This window comes from Carassius auratus, chromosome 18 (assembly GCF_003368295.1).
Source record: "Carassius auratus strain Wakin chromosome 18, ASM336829v1, whole genome shotgun sequence".
Lineage (NCBI taxonomy): Eukaryota > Metazoa > Chordata > Actinopteri > Cypriniformes > Cyprinidae > Carassius > Carassius auratus.
The window spans coordinates 21824309-21848958 of record NC_039260.1 but is presented as its reverse complement, the minus strand read 5'-3'; the positions used below and the strand labels follow the sequence as shown (position 1 = coordinate 21848958).

The 24650-nt window shown below is 38.3% G+C and overlaps 1 protein-coding gene across 5 annotated transcripts in view; it reads right to left on the bottom strand.

The window, feature by feature from the left end:
- LOC113118681 (amyloid-like protein 2) overlaps nt 1-24592 on the bottom strand; it is a 70863-nt gene extending 46271 nt beyond the window's left edge. For all 5 annotated transcript variants that reach the window (XM_026288042.1, XM_026288044.1, XM_026288043.1 and 2 more), the window contains exon 1: nt 24382-24592. In XM_026288042.1, coding sequence (XP_026143827.1) covers nt 24382-24453 — 72 coding nt within the window. In that variant the 5' untranslated portion in view covers nt 24454-24592. The remainder of the gene's footprint in view (nt 1-24381) is intronic.
- Between the last annotated feature and the right edge of the window lie 58 nt (nt 24593-24650).

Here is a 24650-nt window from a genome sequence, read left to right as displayed (position 1 = left end):
TCACTCTGAAGCAGTGTTGCCAAGTCTGGCTACTTTTAAATTGTTGCCGCGGGATGTTTTTTTTAATCTCTGTGGGTCAAAGCGACCCCAATAATGTGATATTTACACCCTGGAATGTGACTTTTACCAGGTGAAACCCACCAAACAATGTGATTGGGCTAGTTTAGAGTAGCAATTGGGTGGGTTTGGCAGTGAAAACCTGGCAACTCTGCTCGAAGGCTGCGTGAGAGACGGAGCAGCTCACACTCTGCAGCAGAGGCTTGTTCACACACAGCTTCAGCTAATGGCAGGGCAAAACAGCCCGTTTTGTACTAGGGCTGGGTATCGATTCAGATGTTCCAGATCGATTCTATTTCGATTCACAAGCTCTCAAATCGATTCGGTTTCAATTCTCGATTCGATTTTTGATTTCGATTATATTTTCTATTAGAGCTGTAATCGGGCCTTAAAAGTAAAGCTCGACAAGTACATTTTGATTGACAGCTTTTTAAAAGCCCGAACCCATTTACAACCGACATTCAAATGCACTCATGCAGCTCTTTTGCCTTTTGTCAGGAATGAGTCTTTTATACAGGTTTTAACAATTTATACATGGCCAACGTAATAGACCACTTGGTTTGAACAAAGAAATAAAATAAGTCCTCTGTAACATCATAATATCTCAGCACTCTATAAATAGCCCTATAGGCTCATTTAGCATATAAATAGGCTAACGCACCAATGAAAACAAATCTTTCTTAAAAAATTGAATTAAGATAAATTCTAAATTAAGATGGGTATTTGGCAATAACGAAATAAAGATAAAGGCTTCGCCATAGCAGCTGACATAATAAAATATTAATGCCAACATTAGCATAGCCTACTCTGTCTATTATGCATTTAAGATTCAATTAATATTTAGTAATTCTTTGAAAAACATTTACTCACCAAGATTTGGTAAGGCCTTTTTTTTTTTGAGGAAAATGATTGAATCCACTGTAGATGGCTTCAGCGCGTTCCTGCACTCACTGATGGTGCGTCCAGCAAAATAACCCTCTGGCTCATTATTCGAGGATTCTCATTATAAACAGGGTCAAAACTTTTCCAAACCTCAGAGTTTGCTTTAGTTGCTGGTGCTACCAAAACGCAAGTCAGAGGCAAGCCTCCGTTTCAACTGCTCAGCATACATTTTCGCATCTTTCTCGCGCTAATCGAAACACGTTATATGACCGCTCATTTACCGCACAAGCATTGGTAAAATGATGTAAATGAAGCCTGAATCGAAATGAAGTCCGATCGGGTCCCGTCGGGTTCAGGCAAAGATCTTAAGCTATATTTCTTATACTTGATTCAAGTCAATCCCGCATCGGAGAGTGTGTGCCGAGGCTCTGAGCAGATGACCGCGCGGACAGGTGCTTGGATATGATGTCTTGATGATGTCGCATCATTCCCGAGATTAGTAGTATTTCCACAATACTTCACCTCCATTTGGCAGGCTTTGCAAATTGCTTTGCTTTTGTCAAGCTCGTTCTCTTTATTGTCCGGAATGGTGCCAGATCGCAGCTTTTAGCGTTTCTGGAGTTTCCAAAGCTGCCATGTTTGTTGTTTTAATGTCCTTCCACCTCGCGCGCATGCAAATTAAAATACACAGGGAAAATGTAGGCCTATTATTAAATCGATCCTCTGAGTTACGGATCGATCTTGAGAAAAATAATATGAAAATCGATTCAGAATTGGTGAATCGATTTTTTCAACACAGCCCTATTTTGTACCCTACTAGAATTGGTGACAGAAAATTATCATATTCATAGGTGCAACAAGTAATTTGCATGTGAAAGTAGAAACATGTTCAATTCAGACGAAATTCTGGGCTGATTTTAATGTGCATGTTAACTTTTCTGTTTGTGTAGGTCCGACAATATCCTCCAGGATGTCATCGCTCGTGGTCAGCGCACTGTAATGTGTGTGAAATCTTTTATTTGCATTATCACTGGCTATCTGACTTATAGCAGTGCGTTTCCTACACATTGAGTTATTTGTGACGGCTCGTAACCATTTCAAAACTGACCACCACAAATAGATTTTCCAAAAGCCTTATACTTCGTTGAATAAAATGAGTGCGTCACGTTTCAAAATTAAAATGCAGCGCGGGTGTTTTTATATGAATGTACCTTTGAAAAGAACTGACTGCCTTCAGAAAAGCTTCGATGTCATTTTTATTGAATCTTTCCTGTAATGCCTGATAAAGTAGCGTTTGTGAGCAGCGCTTATTACAGCCGTTACCAGGGAAAAAGCTATCTCTCAGCTCCAACAGCGCCTCCTGCTGGCAGAGAATTAATTTTCAGTCTGTGGGATAGACTGTCTGTCAGTAAACAAACAAAAGCATTTCAGAATTGTTTTGAGAAAATTATGAACAATGTATTACTACTCTCAATTTGGTGACTACTACGATTACTATCTTGTACCCTGCAATAATTTGCTCAAACTCACTTTTATGAGATAAAAATAAAAATAAAATAACATTCGGCACCATATATCGGCTGCCCTGATTTCTAAATATCGGCATCGGCCGGTTAACAAACAATATCGGTCGACCTCTAATTGTGGTATCATTGTGGTCAAAAAGATCTTAATTTGAGTTCCGAAGTTGAACAAAAGTCTTACTGAGAAATGACTTGAGAGCAAGTAATTAAGGTCAGAATTTAAATTTTTGGGTGAACTAAACCTTTAATTGCGGTTACGAAATAATCTCTTTGCATGTGACTGAAAAGCTGACAGAGCAAAAAAAATAAAATACTAGAGAGCATGGTTTCAGAGTAGTTACCTGCCTAGTCAAACATAAATGACTAAAACTACACTAAGATTATATATGTACATATCTGAAGTATAGATGAACATATGCATATATTTTACATCATACATTAAGTAGTTAGTTTAATATTTTTTCATGAATGAATCACACGTGTTCATTTACAAATGTAAAAAAATTTTTTTTATAATTGCATATTCATTAACTTATGCAATTTAATCTCAAGATTCTCAAGTAAGTAAAAATGTATATTTAAATGATTGTATATAGGCTACACATACCTTCCTGAAAAACTGAAAGTTTTTTAATGTTTTTGAGTACGGTGTTGCTAGCTTAGCAATATGCTAAATACTAACTTCCATGACTGTTAGGATGCTGCCTATGTGGGCAGCAGGCAACTCACTAAATTTGGAACAGAATAACAAGAGTTTTTGTGAGAGGTTGGATCCATGTGTTCTCACGACTTGTTCAAACGTTCTCATCTCTATGGAAACACCTCAGAGGCATCTCAGCTATTCACACACAAAGAAAGAGAGAGAGGGGAAGAGAGACCGAGACAGATCAGTACTGTGTGGATGTGCATCTGGCAAGCTTCGAGAACACCATTACAGCTGCATTTCCTAAAAGCCAAAAAAGATGGGACGCCTCAAATTTCCAGCACAAAAACCAAACACACCCTGGTCACGCAAACAACCTATGCAAGGGACATAATCCCAGAAGGCTCAATTTCATGCACTGATGCTTTCTGAAGTTTGTCAGAAGGTAATTCATACTGCAATCAGTTGCTGCAATATACAGTAGTGCAACAACGGGCATTATTTATTGTGAACAAAATGACCACGTTTGTGAAGGAGCAAGAATTTGAAGAGAATCTCGCTAATTAAAGAGGACAATGGATTCCCATTTTCCACAATTTAGTATGATTCTTTAGGGTCATCATGAAATGTCAGTAACATACTTCTGTTAAAATTCCTCAATGGTTGTGTATAACAAAGTTTTTACCCTGTCAAACAGCTTGAGAACCGTGGTTGGTGGAAGAGGAACTGCACAAACTCCAGTTTCTCCGTCCGGTGAGCTAATGACTCGCTTTGAAGCAAATTTCCCTGTAACACATTTCCATTCTCACCTGCAGAGGCAGAATAATAAAACCATCCAGAGTTGTTTATAGAGAGCAGTTCGAGTAGTGAGGGGCATTCAGAGGTCAGAGGTGAAAGGACAGCTCTCTGCCAGATCCCTGGGTCACGCTTGGCAAGCCAGCATTATGAGCCTGGTGTAGATGTCAGAGTAAAGCGTTGGAGAGGAAGAGAGCACGTTTACTTTGCCCAGACCTTGGAAAGTCCAGGATGGCATTATTTAATCTTAGTAGTAATGATGACGGGTAAAGGTTACCAGTATTCACACGATACGTGATACACAGGAGTTAGGGTGGAAATGGACACGCTGAACTTTATTAACCTTAAGAAATATGATATAGGGAGTACTACAAAGCAGATTATGCTGAATAATTCATGCAAGAATTAACAAAATACCTTCTTGATCTTAGATTGGGTCACTTCAGTTTTAAGAAAAAGAAAAAAAAAAGGGGGGGGGGGAAGGAAATGAAAGAAATTGGAGAGAAAAAGAAAAATAGAAAAAAAATTATAAGTACAAATGGAAAACATAAGATGGAAAACTATTCTGTGAAAAACAAAACAAAAAACACCGTAACTTCAACTTACGGAGCCTATTGGCACTTTTCCACTGCGTGGTATGACTTGACTCGGTACGGCTCGGTTTGCAATTCCATTGCAGTTTAGTACCACTTTAGAGTGGGCAGGTTTTTCCACATCGTTATTGTTGAGTCGCCTCTACTGTCATGACTCATGAAAAACTTTTTTTGCCCCATCAAGCTCTTGCTGAGTCCGTTCCTCTGCTATCAACAAGAGGAACGTCTGTACTTTCTCAACAGACAATGAATCAGCCATTTTTGGGTTGTTAAAGGCACGCTATTTCAAACTGGTTGTGTTTGATCCTTCGCTGGCTGTGTTGATTTAAATCTAGAGGCTCTGTTGTGATTGTCACAAGTTCAGTCCACAAGTACCAGGTACTGTACCCAGTGGAAAACCCCCCCAAAAGTGAAGCGTACCGAACCATACCATGCAGTGGAAAAGCGCAATATGATGCCTTAAAATGTTGTTTAGGTAGGCAGAATGCTAGGATTTAAAACGGTGAATTGTGAGCTATGGCACAAGAAAAAACAAGTGCATGTGAGTAAAAGTGTGTGTAACTGCTAGGCAGGCAGCAGTAGGAGGCTAGGAGCTGTTGGTGTGGTGTGTGTGTGTCTAGGAGAGGCTGCAGTGAAGAGAGACCAGAGTCTCTGCACAAACACACCCTCCAGAGGCCTATCCCAGACGTCACCAAATTACAACATTATGGCTGTGTCCTCATGCTGCTTGATGAAGATTGAGACATTAGGAGAGACTGGTGTAGGGAAATAAGAAAAATGGGGCCAAATACATCCATATGAATGTATAAGCAGTCGGTGTATGAATGAGTGTGTGAATGGGTGAATGTGGGGCAAATTGTAAAGCGCTTTGGATGGCCATATGGTCTGTTGAAAGCGCTATATAAATGCAGTGCATTTACCAATAAACATTGAAGTGGATGAATAAAAGATTTTTTAAAAAACTACCATCTCAAAGAGAAATCACTGCCATGCCCTGTTCTGTCCCCAAATTAAGGATGGATAAAATAGACAGAGCAAATAAAAACGGAGTAAGAGATGTAATTATGTTGGAAGAGACACAACTTCCCTGATTCATGGCTCTAGGGTGTTGATACAAATGTTTAAGTGCCATTTGACAGCTGATAGTTAGAATAATGCCAACATGACCTTATCAGAGCCATCACTGTCATGACCAGACAAGACCAGACACAGACAGAACGAATCACTCATAATAATAACGCAGCCCCGGTTTCTCCAGTGAAATTTCCAGGCCTGCATGAACGTTCCCTCTCTCGGCTGAGAGAACTAAAAATACCATCTCATAACAATACCCAATATACTGAAGTGAAAACACAACTCCGGCGAGCCTGCTGAACGTTTCTCTCAGATGGAAGAAGAAATTCTTCATGCAAGCAATAAAACAGATAAAACGAAACGTGCCACTGGATGCTGCAGCAAATATCAAGCTATCTTCAGTCTAAAGAAAGCACTGATGTTTGTGTCACATAATCAATGCCTGATGGTTTCATCTGAAACTACTTGTTGTCATCAGACATCTGTTTCGTGTAATGTTTTTGGGCATGCTGAGATAAAACAATCAACTCGACAGCACATAACCATAAAAAAAAAACATTACAGATATTTTAATAATCAGTGCCACTTTTTCTGATGCTGATAACAGCAGTGAAGAGGACAAATAATAATAATAAAAAAACTTGTACTTTACCTATTTTCTGAAGAATCACGTACACATCAACAAATGACTAACTGCCTGTTTAAATATCTTTACAACTTAATGGTCAGAGTAATGGTGAAATTAATTACAGCAAAGTCCATTTCAAGGAATAGGGAAAATCCTGAAATCTCAATAACTGCTTGCTGAACAAGTGATTAAATTAGATCATTCAATTCCGCAACAAAATCTAAAATGAACTAGAGGTTGACAGATAGATCAGGCCAAATTTTTTTTATATATCGGCATCGATGTACACTGATATCTATGTGTAGTAGCACCAATTTAAAGTCAGGCACGTCGCCGGGCAGCCCAGTGTTATTGGTGCGGTGGAAAGTGCTGCTGCCACATGTGAAGGACCCCAAGCCAAAACTTTTGGAAGATTCAACAACAGTCCTGGGAGATAAAGGTTGTCAGAGAATTTCACTCTGTAAATGGGGTGGAGAAGTTGGCAGCTCTCACAAACACTGCAGCGTGATTGAGGTCTACGTTAGTCCGCCCCGCTCACAGACAGCACCGTGCTCGGAGAGACAGCGGTCCGGGAGCTGGCACAGACAGGTGAATGACATTTGTTCGGAAGCATGGTTTGATGTAGACAATAGCCATGTTTCAATCCAACTCATTTGCATTTAGGGATGTCAATATTCAAGAATGTCCATGATCGATCGTCGTTTAAATTAACAATCAATTAATAACCTTACGGGGTGGGGGGTGAAATGCTATTTCATGCATACTGAGTTTTTTACACTGTTAAAGAGTTGGATTCCCATGCTAAACATGGACAAAGTTTAAAAAATTAAGTTGTACTATTGAAGGCGTATTTCTGTTCCAAAAATACTCCTTCCGGTTTGTCACAAGTTTCGGAAAGTTTTTTCCGAGTATGGCTCTGTGTGACGTTAGATGGAGCGGAATTTCCTTAATGCTTAAAAATGCATCTGCAGCGGTATTATGTGCAAAAGTCACTTGGAAAAAAAGCTTTTTACCGCTGATTAGAGAACCGGCTTTACTGATGAGATGCGCATTAACGATCGTCCGATCGTGACCAGAGCACCCCTAAAAAAAGTGCTTTTTTTTTTATTATTATTATTATTATTATTATTATTATTATTATTATTATTACAGCCGTAATGGTTTTAAACTGTATAAACTCAAAATATATTCTGAATAAAAATATAAAAGCTTTTGGTGTTTTGCTTTGTGAAAAACTTGTGCAGCTATACTTTTAACCTTTTAATGTATCCAATAGTTAGAAACAAAAGACAGAAGTTCACATCTAACAAAGTTCCTGATCATTTCAGTGTGGTTTCTGACAGCTTGTGATGCATTCTAAAGGAAAACGATGTTTCATGACGATGATAAAATGTGTCCGTTATGTCACTGAAGGACACCAAAGAGGAGAAAATATAGCCTATGAAAGTATTTGATTGAGTTTCATAGCCAGGGAGAGAATGGGAAAGGGGCATGAAAAAATAATTTACTAGCAGAAGAGGATCTGAAGGGGGAAAACGGTTTCAATCATAACAGAGGTCATTTACATAAATGTCTTAAGGATACAGAAGCATAAAATGTGTCCTTTAAATGGAAAAAAAGAAAACAACTTCCCTTCTCCTTTCTAACAATAAAAAAAATCCTAATAAACATCTAAAGTTTTACTTGTATAAGCATCACAATAGTGAAAAAAAAAAAAAAAAAAAAAAAAGAGACCTTTTTCACTCTTGTGACTTCCATTTCATGCTGACTTTCACAACAGACACAAAAATTGTACATAAATTGCTAGGTCTGAAAAAATTCTGCAAAAAAAAAAAAAATTGTAGGGAAAGAAGCTCTGACATGTGTCCGGTCATTGCAACAACAGAATCGGTTTTGATTATGGGCTGCTGCCTTTTTTTTTTTCCCCATACACCCTTCCAACGGCATTCTCATCCCGACAGCAAACTGTGACAGAAGCATCTTCTCCCACAGTGCAGTGTAAGATTCTCATACTCCTAAATGCATGAGTGCTCTTGTTTTCTTGCTCTGCTTCTTTCCCCTGACTGAGTTTCTGTGCCATGTGACAAGTCGAACCTCTCGGCCCTCTCAATCCAGGTTTAGCGCTCACGTGCCCCTTCAGAGGATTACATTCCTGACATCACCATGCCAGATGCTGACGACAGAAATAGACACAATAACGCTTCCCCTCACAGGAGGCGACAGTGACCGGTTCACCATAACAGACCAGCTCTATTATTATTATAGATATATACATCTTTTGTTACAATGAAAGTAAATGGGGTCCAATATTGTGTTGAGCCCCACTGACTCTCATAGTATGAACATTCTTCCAAATATATTCTTTTGTGTTCTGGGCAATAAATAAAAGTAATACCAGTTTAAAACGAAAGGATTTAGAATAAATGGTGAGAGTGAGCAAAAAAATCCATATTCAGAGTAAAGCATTTAAATTGGAAATCTATGGAGCAAAGAATCCTGGAGGGTTTAAAGCAGAAACGTGAGGTGCATTTTTTGCTAAAGCGCTTATTGTAATTCCTCCTTGTCCGCACTGTAAAAGTTAAGTTGTGAAGACTAAACTCTTTGTTTGGAACCGTGAATGCTCAATTGCTTGGTCCCTTTTAACCTTGCTTTCGGCAGCAGGCCTGAGGTCTGAGCAGGGAAATCCAGTGCATCGTATAGTGGAGATTTGGGGCTTAGTGAAGACCGTCAGTCACTGTGCTTGTTTTCAGCATTGTTTGCTTGTCTCTCGTGGTTTAAACGAACAGGATTAAGCAGCAGCGTGGGCTCTGTCTGGCCGACAGCTCGCCCGCCTAATCTGTGCGTAGGCCTTGGGTTTTCTTAGAAACAACCTGTGCTCAATTCACCATGCCAGACACAAGCAATCTCCCTCTCTCGCTCTCTCCCTCTCATTTTCTTGTACGGCTACATCCTGTACTTATCAGCATGCAGTGCAGTACAAGTTTGCTGCTTCTAGGACTGCCAGAACATCCACAATGATAAAGCCACACACATACACAAGCAACGATGCTCCTGACAGCTCTCAGAGGTCCACGCTCTATACTTTTGGATCCATGGCGAATTTTAAAATATACTGCCTTTCTCTTGGAGGCGGCAAGCCAAAAAAACTGATGACTCATCCTGCACTATACAGACGTTTGTCCAATCAAATGCTTTCTAGAACGACAATGGCTAAATCTGTAGTTTCACACTTCCCAATAATATACACTGAATTACTTTCAACAATAGTAGTACCTACTTAGCATGCGATTTCAGATGCAGCCAATTACTCTGTATAGTTGCAATAGCAACTAACTAGCAGTGAGATACACAAAGAAACAGATCTATGATGTGAAAAAAAAAAGTTGTTTTGTTCGTATGGGTGGTTCACTTTCATGGTGGCCGCCACGTTGAGACCTCATGACCAGCTAGATACAGCCCACTTTATCTTGATAACATTATTTTCAGGTTGCAGAATGTCTATTTGTTACAGAATTGGTACATGGCTTTGTTAAAACCACTTTAATTAGATTTCATCCACACCAATGTATGGCAGCTTAACAATCAAGAAAACTTGCATAACTGTTGATTAGAAAGGTTAATGTTTAAAGCAAAAAATAGCTTGCTTGCAAATGAATACTAGCATGCTGCCTAGTGCACATTACTATCTGCCATTTTATTATAATAAGTGAGTATACTGTATGTGGACTCACTTTGGGTTACGTGAGTGACGACTACAGACCAACATTTCAATTAATCATTTAATGCAACGCACATTGGACATTTTTAATTTTAACAAAATTCTTCAAGAGGGAGATAAGCAATGCATTATGGAATATATTATTTCATGTTGTGAGCCCTGTTGTATACCAAATATTTCCCAAATCAACATGCATGTCAGGAAACTTGCATACTGTGTACAGAAAATGGTATAAACAGCACAGTAGTATAACATTCCAAACTATCCCCTAAAGCACCTTTAATTTTTAAGCACACAGAGGACAGTGGGAGAGAGAAAATGAAACAAAGACAGACTAAGGTAGAATAAACATTGAAAGACTGTTATAAACTCAGGGAGAAAGCTTGAGAGGTTTTCAAATAAAGATGGTGTTCCTGTAGGGCAGCTGAAGGCTGCAGTGGAGCAGAACGGCTATAGAGACAGACCATTGGTTTCTGGACTGACCAGCAGTGAGAACAGCAAGGAGAAAAACTCGGAAAAAAACGGCACAGAGGAGCGAGACAATGCTGGCTGTAAGTGGGTGTGTGTGTGTGTGTGTGTGTGTGTGTGTGTGTGTGTGTGTGTGTGTGTGAGTGAGAGAAATGGAAGCACTCTTATCAGAGAACACTAGCTTTACCCATATCACACAAAAACACCTGACAGTGAGAAAAAGAGAACATGACTGGAGATAAACGGTGCCAAAAAGCACCATGATTATACAGAGTTGTAAGACATCGGACCATGGAAATGCTGTTTATTTAAGGACATGTCTATCCTTTAATAAAATTATGTAATTATAAAATGATTTAATTTTGGTGGTACCATGGTAATCAGTGATGCACCGAATTTTCAGCTTAATCCCAAATTCAAACAAACAAAGCAAACAAACTCTAACAAGCTAATATAATTAACCGGAAACAGGTTTCAGCCAATCACAGAAATTCTTCAGCACTACATAATTTCCATGATACCCACACCATACACAGTACCTTTAAGTGAATGGCCATACCAAACAAGAAATACTGATGCAGAACAGAAACCAGGGCGGTAGGCCAAGGAAGAGAAATTAATGCAATGAAAGACAGACCACCCCATGGCACACATTCACACACTGCAAATGAATCTCTCCTCCTTTTTCTGCAGCTCTGCCCTCCTCTCACAACCTCCAAGGTCGAGGTTAAATGGATCATTGAGTCCCCTGATCCACCCCCTATCGCTGAACATACGACAAGCAGTGGGAGAAAAGCAGATCCCTCTGTGCCACACACAGATACTCTCTGTTCCCTGAGGAACTGGAGGGAAATGAAGAGCGGCCATCTTTATTTTGCAGGAGGATCAATCGTGATGAATGTGATTTATAAAGTAACAAAAAAACAGAGGGCTAGTTCCACATGAAGTTTACAATAGGGATGGGCTAATATTAATATACACTAGGGGTGTCCATGGTTAACCGATTAACCGTTAAAAATTGCGTAACCGAGTGAAACATTTTGCTCGGTTAAGTGACGTCAATGGCGTGCATTGAATTTAGTTGTAATACATTTTTGCACCACCAGAGACCACCAGAGCGCTCCCAGACATTTGTAATGTCCACAAGAAGTAATTTTTCTAATATGAAGCGGGCAAAAAAAAGTACAGTGTTGGAGCACTTTAAAATTGAGAGTGACGGGGCAAAATGCAAGTATTGCAATACAGTGCTTAGATATACTTCAAGTACAACCTCGTTGTTGTAATCTCAACAGCCAACACCCGGGCATCATTAGGCCAGTCAGGACACACTGGATGCGTGGCGAAAGCATCTCAGCTGCGTGGCGTGTCTGTTTTTAATTCGGCTCCCATGTTAACAGGTTAGAGCTTGCCGACTGCCTGCGTGAGACGCGCGGCTCGACGTGTGAATGCACGAAATAGAACCGACGCCTTGTTGGAAGCGTTTCCAGGCAAAATATAATAGGAAAATATGTTTATAGGTCATTTTGTAAACAAATACATATTAATTCATGACATTTTGATATTTGAAAGTCTATAGGTTTACATAAATTCAGATATAAATGTAATAAAAAAAAAATAATAATTATCGATTTTCAAATATTGTACCTGTCAAACATAGTCATAGCCTTAGCGAGGCGGCCGCGGAGCCTGCTTGTTACCTTCGCTTAAACACGGAAAGTTACATAACTATTACTAGAGCCTGTTCCTTTAGAACATAGCCAAAGGTCGGTGTATATTTGCTTTATACATTTCAGGCTTATTCTGTGTTAGTGGGCGGGATTATTAGGCAGTTGTAATAGGACAATTTGACCGAAGAGATTAAATTTTGTCGGACATTTCTTTTCTTTTTTTCGGCCAATGTCCGGAAATTACCGGACAAAAGAAACCCTGGCGCACACTATGGGTAACCGAGTATTAACCGCTAAGGGCCTTGGTTAACGGTTAATGAAAAACTTGAAAACGTGCAGCCCTAATATACACACACACACATATATAGAGGACCTTATGATTTTGAAGTGCTATATGAACTGGCCATGTTTTCACAAGATTCACCCGTGTGCACTGATAGGCACGGCGGGAAGCTGAATCATGTGTTTGTGCAGTCATGCTGCCACGTTTTGTGACTCAAATCGCAAGTCTCAGGGCTCGTCTCTTATTGCCCTGTCGGTCTCTGCAAACTATACAGAAGATCTCCTCTTTTCACAGTGTGCTGAAACAAAGCTGTCCCGCTCTAAAACTACTGGAACTCAACTCACTAAACCAGAAAAACAATGTTCCAAAACGTCTCTGCCCCCACAACAAAACCTCCTGTTCCTGCTCAAATGGAGCATGATGCGAAGCGCTTCATCTTAGCAGCAGTGGAGCAATCCAGTCACCGTGTTTAATAGCTATCCGAGACATTAGGAACGGGATGAAGACATTCTGGGGGTAGCGGGAAGACAGTGGAGTCAGCTGGCAGCGTGGAATTCATTATAATTAGCAGCTAATAATGAAAAGCCTCTCAATGAGGACCGTGATAAACAACAATCTGTTGGGATCCAAGTCAGCAGTTTAAAGAGAAAAAGATTGAGCGAATCTTCAATTAGAGAATGAGTTTATGCCAAACTTATGGTGAGCTTTCATTATATTTCAGTGTGCAATACATGTAGACATCTGCATTTGGTTTAAAAGCCCCATATTTTGGAATCTCAGTTCAGTGAAAGAGTCGGCTGGGAACTTAGAAGCAAGTTGTGGCTCTAAATGATTCACTGATTAAGAGAGTCTGATTCAAATCACTAGTTCATAACCAAGTTTAAAGCAGTTTCATGAAACTTTTAAACAGACTCATTAAAAATAACCAATCAAGTAAATTTTTCCTCAAACTGGTCATCACAGTTTGTGTTTGTTGCATGCAGGTAACGGCGCACCCTAACAAGCCAATATCTGACGAAACCATACATTAACGAAGCGTTTTAGTAACATCTCTAATCGTAATCTGAAGAAGTGCAGTTTGAATAGACATTTCAGGGACCAATTCTCACTTTTAACCAGTTGCTTATTAGCATGCATATTACTAGAAGAGGCAGACAGTAAATTTAAAAAGTATCTGTAGTTTATCAGTGTTTTACTTTCGGAAAACTTTACTGCACTACATCTCATAAATAAAAGTTGTTAGTTTTACCTTGAATACTTAAGAACTTAAATGTAGTACATTCTTGTATTTTAAGTAAATCTTTGAACTACTTGAGGAAAGGTAGAAAGTAATAGATTTCTAATGTAATTAAGTTTTAAATGATATTTAATATGAAACATAGTGCAGTAAAACCTACAATATTATGCTTTGGAATGTTGTGAAGTAGTTTTCTGAAGATAAAAGTACAGACAATACTAGTAAAAATAATTCACTACGGTCCGCCTCTGATAACTAGCATATTTGTTGTTTATCAGTACTTATAAACTTAGCTTCCTTACAAATTATAAAAAACAGTAATTGGGAAATTGAGGCAAAAGTTGTTGGTAATATTGAGAACTGGACCCTAAAATAAAGTGTGACTGCATGTGCCAAGATGGTAATCAATACATGCACACTAAAAAGTTTATTCTTTATCCAATATCTGTGATATTTCCCTCCAAAAAGTATGAGCTATACAAACATCTTTGTATTCATGTAAACTAGAGTTGCATGTTAAAACGTTTTTAAATACAGGTCGTTTCATTTATTTTCTAGTCAAAATATTCCACATCCAAGCATGTCTATGGGATTCCATTATGCACCAGTTACAAATCTTAAAGTAAGATTGCTCTAAATCCCAAGTTTGAGCAATTGCTAATTGTGCTTCTGCATCTATTACAAGTTTCACATGAGCTGTACTGATGCAGGCTAGAAAGTAAGAACCTGGTCACACCCCTTTTATTAGTACTGTTCTATTTGCAGAACAGGGAGAAGAAACAATAAGGGCCGTGGCAGCCATGAGCTGAGCAGTTTCTTCCCCAGAGATTGAACTTGAGCAAAATTCTCCATGGTACATTGCATCAGCCACTTTTCTACACCTTCCAACCTTCCCACATTCCCTCCCACTTGCGAGGACATCGTATCTCTCCATGACAGGCGTCCTGCTCCAGGCCCTTCTACTCATCCGGTTTTCTTCTCCATCATACAGAACAGAGTAGAGAAACCCTGCCAGTGGTGATTTCAGATTAGACACTTCTCCACGGTCACTGCCACCAATAAACAAAAAATCCAGACCAATAAGCTGCAGATATCAGACTCCTGGTGAGCCGCTGACCTCTGAACTTCTCAGAGGCTCTAGATATATTGAGGTCAGAATTCAGGATGCTTTGATTTTCACTGTGCAGCCAAATGGCATTCTCTCCCTCTATACGGTTTTCCCCAAAAGTGCTGCATCAGGGTTGGCAGTGATTTTGGTGGTTCAGCAGAGCAGATCCGGGTCTCTGGGGTGTATACGGTTACAGCACACTGACCTCTCTACTCACCTCTCCTGATCTGACATTTTCATCCTCTTCCCCTGCTCTTCCTCATAACACCAATTCAATCTGATCACTTTAGACCAGAAACAAAAATCACACAGAGTAAATACAATACTGAGCTACTTGCCACTATACTCCTAAAAATAAGGCACATGATGCATTAGAAGAAACATTCTGGGTTCTGCAAAGAACAGTTCTCAAAAGAACCATTTTTCTTTGTGCAAAGCACATTTTTAAAGTAGATTTTGTACCATGAAAAGATCCCATGAATAATAAAAGTTATTCATAAAACCAGACACCAATATAGAACCTTTTTTTTTTTTTTTTTTTTTTGAGTGTATTCACCATTGCTTCCATTCACATCTTTTCATGAATTTTAGGATTCTGCCTTAATAAAAAAATAAAAGAAAAAAGAAATAAAAAAGGGCATTGTTTTATCTGGCTATTATATATTTGGGGTTAATAAGATTTATTTTAAGAAAATAATACTTCAGTTCAGCATGGACACAATAAGTTGATCAAACAAAGTAAGCAGCACAACTGTTTTTAACATTGATAAGAAATGAAATGTTTCTTGAGCCGCAAAACAAGCACATTAATGATTTCTGAAGGATTGTGTGACAGAGGACTGGAGCAATGATGCTGGAAATTCAGCTTTGCATCACAGGAATAAAATGCACTTTAAAAATATTTTCAAAAAGGCAATATTACAAAGCTCAGAAAGTTCAGCAGTCCATTACATTTAATAAAAGGTTTGTAATGGCTATAACCACCATTCCCACTTTACAGCAGTTTTCTTGAAACAATCTACAACTCCAACGATCCCCAAGTTAGTCATTTTTCAACATAATCTGTTTTTCTATTGGATCATGTTGGATGGTAGGTGGTGTCAGTATGTATGCACAGCTTTGTTGTTCTTGGCACTGGTCATGTATTATCTAAATAGTTAGGTAATAAAACTCCAGATGCTTTAGACAAAGCCTGCTAACCAGCACAAACATGCCAACACAGTCAAAATAGAAATGTTGGCAGAGATTATACTGTTTACTTGGGCAGAAAAGGAGAGGGAAGCACTAGAAAAAAAAATCTCAGCTACTTTAAACAAAAAAATCTGCTAACGATTGGTCATTCCTCAGCCAGATAAAAGTACTCAAGACACACAAATAAACTACCGAAAGACTGCTGCTCAATAAGCACAACGGCTGGCCCGCTATCACAGACCTGAATGTCCTTCTCAATGAGACCTGCTCTTAGAACTCAAATAAAGGAGGAGCTATAAGTCGAAGCTTGAGCTGAATTCAAATGAGGACACAGAGCCTTCAGTAGTCTCCCACACAAAATGTACAAGCGCATTTGATCATGTAAATTAAAGCAAAACCACGCACACAGGAGTTCTGCGTTTTGTTTTATTCCCAGATTAATTTGCTGCCACTCTTACAAGAGCAAGAATAAAGCAGTTTGATAGACAAGAGAAGAATGAGGCGACTGACAAGACATCAAAAAAATAAAATCCAAGTCAAGAAAGACCATATAAATGAAGCTAACATGGGGAAAGAATGAGCAACCCACACACACACACACACACACACACACAAAAACAATCCTCAAAGAGGAATATTACCATCCTGTTTCCAGCATAAAGGTGATGTAAAAATTAATTTTGAGAATACAACCCATGAAATGTCCTCACAACTAGAGAGATCACTGAAAATGTTTAAATAGCGATTGATGATAATTGCAACCCCATTATTTAAAATCTACACATTTAATTATTAGCTTTTCATTAACCCCATTTAGGAAACCCTGCATTGTTGAATATTATATTCTGGTTGCTCTTGGTGCATAGGGGCAAAATGTAGTAAATTAGCTTACAATCAATCATATTACTTTCAAAAATTCTGAACATCCACACACATACTGCTCTTTCTAAACCATCTTGACAAATGTCCAAGCATCAAGAGAAACACAGATGGCCACAGATACGGGCCATAAGCATACTTGAAATATATGAAAAATACATGAAATCTGTTTGTGCGTGTGATGGAGAACAACATGCTCTTGAATAGGAGAGCGAATGTTTTATTCATATGTGAACACATGCAGAGGAGAGGAGTCACACCCCATCTGAACACAACCAGCGCGCACACACTCGCACATATTCAGACCCTCAAAATGGTAGAGTAGCTGACAAATCTCTATGGTGCAGTTAAAGGTGGAACGGACTGCTGGCATTCATGCTAAAGGAGCAAATGTGCCTGCTTCTGTGACTCTTTGATAGTGGAGAGTCTAAATTTGTGGTGAGCCAAGCCGAGGGAGGTAACTGTGCTTCTCACTCTCTCATACAAAGAGAAGATGGACAAATACATGCTGGATAATTAGAGCGAACGCGCCACCAAGGAGACAGATTCGGAGAGAGCAGGGCTTGCTATATATAACTTCCTCTAATGCAGCCGGTCCTGGAGAGAGACCTGAAGCAGCAGACATGCTCAGACATGACACAGGAGAAGATAAGAGACATATTTACAGAAAGAGAGGGAGCCAGTGGAAGACAGACAGATAAGAGAGACGCACACAAACTCAGACACAAAGAAAGCAAGAAACTGCAGGGTGGGTGTACCAACAAAAGATGCACTTTTTCCAAAAAACAAAGTACAGACTTTAGACAAAATGAAATGTTAGCTACTTGCAATTAGAAGTCGATAACTGATAAACAGTTTCTACAAAATAACCATTTGGGGGGGTTCCGTAAATGTGTGCATTTAAGAAATTAATACATTAAATATGCATAAAACTAATCAAAAGTGACCAAGACATTTACTTCTTGTTAATATTAAAGAGGTTGTTTTTTTTCTTGATTTTTTTTAAAAAAAAAAGATTGTAAGGAAAAAAATAATAATCTACCAAATGAAGAGTCATCTGCCAAATGAATAAATGTAAAAAAAAATAATAATAAATAAATACAAATATATAAATAGAATAAGTGGAACTGGAATCAAACTTTTAAACTTAAACCAACTTGACTGCAAATACCATACTTTGCCCATTTTTCTTCTCAGTTTCAAGTATGACTGTTGTTCTAACTCCTCATAATGAACTGTATATAAATATATTATATACACAGATAATTAAGAATGCAGAACTATACCAAAAAAAAAAAAAAAAAAAAAAAAAACTTTGATTCCGCGTAAATATAATTGATCTGTTTTCCAACAAGAAGTAAATAAGAAAAGTGGACCGTTTCATCTCCTACTAGTGATTACATTTTAACAACCAAACTAATTTACATAATTTTACATTTTGTTCAGATGCTGGCATATGGTCTAACGGTTGGAAACGGTGTCAACAGTTTAATAGATCCATTTAAAATGACTTTAATTGAAGTACAGATTATTTGTACTTTATAAAAACCCAGAACACGTTGAACTCAAAAATTGCTTCAGAATAAGAACAAAATATATTTTCACCTAAAATAAATCTCATCCTATTAGTCAACAATGCAAATAATCCTGTTGATCACCAGAGATTGAGGGCAGTGTTATGAATAAAGGGTGCAATCTCAAAAAGTATGTCAGTGACTAAGGTGCATACTCACAGTCTGAGCTCACTCAAGGGTGCAGCTATCAGAGTGTGTTTGCGTATGTATGCATCATATCAGTAATGGATGGGCGGAGCATCTGTAACACGTTCTCTTCTCTCCTCTTCTCTCGAGCGCCCAGTGTGTCTTACAGCTAAGAAGATTTGTGGTGAGACTGAGAGCAGCTGGTAAAATAATTGAAAGTGTCTCTCTAAGCACTAAGCTAAGCTCTCAGCTCAAAGGATGAGCATCAGGGTGGTGTGAACATAGCTCAGGCTTTACGAAACAGGAAATGGCTGACCGTACCATCATCAATGCCTCCAATCCAACAATAGTGCTCTGCCACACCTGACATGCAGATGAATTCACTTCCAAATGGTTTTGTACTGGCATAACTTAATAGGGTGAGTCATGTGTGAAAAGCAGGGAAAACATCAGAATTTTGTTTAGGATGCCAAATGTTTTGTTTTTGTTTGATTTTTCCCACACATTCCTCACATCAATAAAAAAAAAATAATAATAATAAAATCAATTTGTAGTCATACAGATATAAACATGAAATATAGATAGCTAGTAATGTTGATGGCCAGCAATTTTTTTATTTATTTTTTCACCTGTCATGGAAATAGTAAGGGCAGATGCCGATTTTATTCTGATGCCAATTTAAAAAAAAGCTGTGAAGCAACAAAAGTGGAGTAGATTCAATATGTCCGACATAAAAAAAAAAAAATGAATGTACTATTAACTTTACGATTTAAAATGTTCTATTTTTTAGATAAATAAAATACTGGAACATTTAAATGCAATAAATATTTTAAATAAATGTCTCTGTGCACAGAAAAACAAATGAGTTCCTCTCTATGCTTCCAGTGAACATCACATCAAAAGGAGTGCACAATGTGCCAATTAACATCTGATCTCCAGCCTGACTGTCGTCTCATCTGATAAACACACATGCGGCCATGTCCCAGTCGGGTCCTTGTGCTGGTCAGGATGCTTGCACCAATTCAGAGCTCACAATAGCCCCTCGCTGACATCCATTCATCACTCCTGGTCTGAGCAATCCATGCTATTAAAAGCCCTGCTAACACATCCACACAATGAAGACTGCATGCAAATGGCTTGTGTGCAATCACCCCCACAAAAACACATAAAACCACTAGTTAACCATACACAAGTGCGAAAACAAAAGAAATGTTGCTTTAAAGTCCGTTGTTGTTTCTAACCAGGTGGAAGATTTGATCAGAACAAACCATATTTAGGAAAAAAAAAAAAATCTAATATAGGCAACACTCAAAAGGCCCTCACACAACCCTTTTAACATCCATAACATGAGGGAAACAACATTTTCATGGGAAGAAATATAAGGCAGGACACGGAGTGTGAAAAGTGGACAGTCCATACTAGAATGGATTGGATTTCAGAAAAAGCTAAAATGTATTATTCGTATTATTATTATTTTCTGTATTAATAAATTTACAACATATCAGCAAAGGCTAGATTCATGGAAACTAAAGAGATTTAAATAAGATAATATAAAAATTCTGAAAATAGACTTAATGATAAATAAATTAATTGTATACAATTAATGTAACCATTTTAAATACTTGGATATAAAATAAATTTCCAATAATGTTTCCAGTAGAAAATGGTTAGGAAAATTTACAAAAATTAAATGGGCAATTGCTCCCCTTTCAAGAAATATACATGGGTAAGCCAAAAAGCACAGTAATTTCAGGTATGCACCATATTATTATGATAAGACTACAAAAACTACCTTTTTTTAAAAAACATGCACTGATGAATCATGCCAAATAAGTGCAGGAATGTGATTAGATTAGATTTCATGCTGACTTTAAATCTTTTGTGCAACTACTCCTTGCAATGCATCATTACAAGGGCCTAGAGTCCCATCACAGAAGGCAGTGCTGGACGACTGCATAACAAGAGCAAGGTGGGCCCTCGAGCAACCTGGAGAAGAGACAACACTTTTTGTTTACCATCTCAGCAGCTTGGAAAACAGCACAGAGACTCCCACTCAACCACTGAGATCTTACAAGCTGCTTTTTAGATTTCTCTTAAACCTACACTGTGACAATACTGGGGTTGCGTAACTCACAAGTATGCCAAGATCAGTGTTTTAATGTGCATGAGGATCACTCTTGTTATAATCTGAATCTTATGTTATGATCTGAAAAGAGCACACAGGGCATTGCTTTAAGTATTTAAAATAAACACTTCATTCATGCCACGATGTGTCTAAGCTTGTGTTACAATCAGTGAAAACACTAAAATGTGAAAAAGCGGGCAAGCTTCGAACACGGCACATATATGATTTGGCACTAGTCAAATTCCAGCATTGTGTTAGCTGGCAACATGTTATTTCAGCATGGCTGGGCTTTGGGTTGGGCAGTTCATTCGTTTGAATTGGAGAGGAACTAATTTCTAAATTAATGGTTCAAGAAATGAACTCGTTTCAAATAAACAACATTTTTCCCAAGAAATTGTTCTTTTAATGACACATCTGACAACAAAAACAACTCGAGGAAAAAAAAACCTGAGCGGTAGTGCCAGTCATTATGAAAGCTGTACAAGCAAAAACCGTCACACTGAGCAAGACAATCTACCGTGAAAGCTAACAAAACAGGATTTGATCAAATACACTATTGGAAAACACAGATAAAATGTTCAGCGCTTAACAATAAGGATAGCTCAAGGCTGAAGCTTGAGTCTAGTGCTGCATTTATGCAATCAATTCAGGTTGCACCAATGACTCCTTACTTAACAGAACCTGTATGTGACCAGTTCTGTTGAGTATAATGGTCATTCCTCTCAAAGAAGATAAACTAAATTGACACAGGGATCTAAAGAGGCGTTTACCTGTAGCCCTTTCCACACATACAGCCTTCACTGTAAAGTACTGTAAAGGGATCATGTGTGAACAGAATCTTTTGAGAAATACTGGTAAATTTGTTCTGGCAGTTTACTGGTATGAGAAGTTGTAACATTACCAGTAAATAACCAGTAATGTGCTCAATGTGAACACAGAACAAGACTACCTGTGCTAGCATTTACGAGTTCAGAACGACACGACTAGAGACTCTGGGCCAACCGTAACATTCTGCTGCATATGAAGAGATGTATTCCACACGGTGTAGTTCGGTTTTAATTCATCTAACACAATGTATCTGGACCAAAAGCAGCTGCACGAGTGTGAATTTCTGACAAAAATTAAAACATCAATAAAAACACTGACCGTGTATACCCTTCCCCTTTAACAAACAATACCAGGAGGAGAGGTAATTGACCAGTTTTTTGAAAATTATATGTGAATGGTGCTTTAAAAAAAAAAAAAAAGGTTACCTGCATATTTTTGTATCTACAGGTAAAGTTTTTCCAGGAATTTTACAGCAATTTACTGGTATTACTGTGTGAAAGGGGCTATTACTTGACATGACGTTTTAAAAAACGTTCATGGCACAAGTCAGTAAAAACATGCAATCCAACAGCCAAAAAATTCAATATGACTGGAGACACCATCTATGCAACTCTCATTGCATTTTCCTCAAAGTACAATATAGAGTCCCATGTGACGGATATAAATTAACGCCACTGGTTTAGTTGCAAAAACAATGACTCCAAGACTTTAACATTCAAACACTTGCCCGCTTGACGTCTGTTTTCTTATTGTCAATCAAGTTCACATAGTTGCATTATATTTGTTCAATTTACAGCTATTAAATAAATGACAATAACACACCCTAAAAGTTACATACAAGTTAAACTTTAATTTACCGATCATATGATAAAATGTCATTTATTAATTATAATATTTTATAATTTTAATGGTTTCCCTGTTTTTTTTTTATATGTTTTTTTTTTCTTTTTTTTCTGAATGGTAAAGTTTAAAAATGTGGCAAATTTATCAGGTAAACATTTTAAGTTAATAAATATCTTCAATCACTTGATGTAAATATATACAGGTAAAACCAGTTTGGTCTCAGGACCAGTGAAACTGATGTATAGGCAACAGAAATGGGAAAGATCTGTATTTTTGAGCCTAAAGGTGTCATGGTTATATAACATATGGCTGTAACAACATAAAAAAGGCACATATCCACAGCTGAGGATTAAAAAAAATTCCAAGCTAGCACCAGCTTCAGAAAGCAGCAAAGCATCAATGATCAAACAGACAGCCCAGTGTGATTTTAACACTTTGCCTTTGTCTCCTGCAAAATACAATGCCACCTGGCAAAAGAGAGGGAATAATTCCCATCCCCAGCACTAGGAGGGAGAAACTGAAGGTTTCAATGTGTGCAGTTGCTCTGCAGTTTAGTTAGCGAGACCTCAGGGCTGCGCAGAACCTCTGCAGAACTTTCCCATCCAGGTTATAAATCAGGTCTGAGGTCAACGAGACTCACCAGCTCAGCATCAAACTCCTGCTGACCAGAAACACATAGCGGCACAGAGTCTGGAAACACACACCTCTCTCAAAATAACATTTTACCATGGTCATCGTATTCTTGAGGAGCTATCAGATCAAAACAATCAAGGAGTCAAATGTATAACAAAGACGAAAGCAGTGATAACAGAAATACAATAGGGTCGTAATATCGATCTGAAGGGTAAAACGATTCTTTGATTTTCTACAGTAATGCTGATCTATGCATATTCAGAAACATCACTGCACCTGCACCTCCTCATGATGGTGAACCACAAGCAGCTCCTTTCTCTCAAAATGCATCAATTAGCAACAACGGGATTTCATTATTTCAGTGCGTCAGTGTCATTATTTCTTGCACTGAACAGAATTGTTTCATAATTTGTTATATCATGCCTGCAGGCGGAGCTCTTATTGGAAGAGCATGCCATCGGAAAGAACTATTGGTACACATGTAAAAGCACAAAAACGCCTCTAGCACAAAGGCAGCAGTGATTAGGTAAGGTTTAAAGCAAACAGACAGGGATCATCCAGGAAAGGAATGAAACTTGACTTTCTTACAAGAGTTCATTTGCCTACAGTGGAAGCAACTGACACGTTTCACAAGCCTGACATAGTGTTCTCCGACGAATACAAACTTGTCCTTTAACACAGGGAGTGATTTATCATCAGACACATTCATCAAAAATAAATGGCTTTTCAGGTGTTTGGTCTGATGTTTATGTATAATGATCTGAATCATTTCGGTTATATAGTGTGATCAAATATTTTGAAGCGGATTAACCATCTTGATTCATTTCTGTCATTTTACACCAAGCCAAAGCTCAGAGTAGATACAAATCTCTAAAAGGTCTCTTCTGATCAGTCATCAAGGAAAACTGTGGATCTTCTCCAATTGAAGACCACAGTTATAATCCATGCACTTATGAAATAATGTAAAAATTAAAAACAGCAACTTACATTATGGGTTTAAAAAAAGATTTAAAGGAATATAAAGGTTTTAAAATGTACGGGTACATTTGACACTATGATAAAATCTATGTGGTTTGGGGTTTAGTTTTCCAATCCAAAAACAGAAATAAACAACGGAGATAAATACTACTGAGAACAGATCAAGGCATTTAACCTCCACATCTCGTCTAAAGAAAGACATTTTTCATTTGTTTGACTACGTCCAGGGACGACTCACAAAAGAACACGCATTTACTATTCATTGACTTCATATCACATTAGAATTAGAGTATTTTCTTGTATAAAATTAGTCTAAAACACAGCCCGGGACACGGACCCTTTAAAGCGCCTTATCAGACTAACGTTAGTGATTTTACAAGCTGAACATTATTAGTAAACTACTAACGCTACTTACCCAGAAATAATACCATCACAATAAAAAGACGTCTCAGTGCAGAAATATCAAAGTAAACACTAGAATATAATTATGAAAACAAGGGTGAAATATTAGTGCGCACTTAACGTTACCTCAATGTATCCAGCCAGACTCGGAACCGCGATGGCCAGAAGGAGCACAGATATGGCCGGGACTAAACCCATCTTCCCCGGTTACTCTCTTTTAGGATTTATGCTGAAATTATCCCGCTGTGGATTCTTATCAGAGGCTCTGAAACAGAAAACAGCTCAGTAAACGGTCCGCGAGCTGTTGTTGTTATGCGCGTGGATCCCGCTCTCAGCGCGTGTGGAATGCTGCGCGTGTACGACTGCCCCTTCCCGACTCCCGAGCGTGAGCTCTC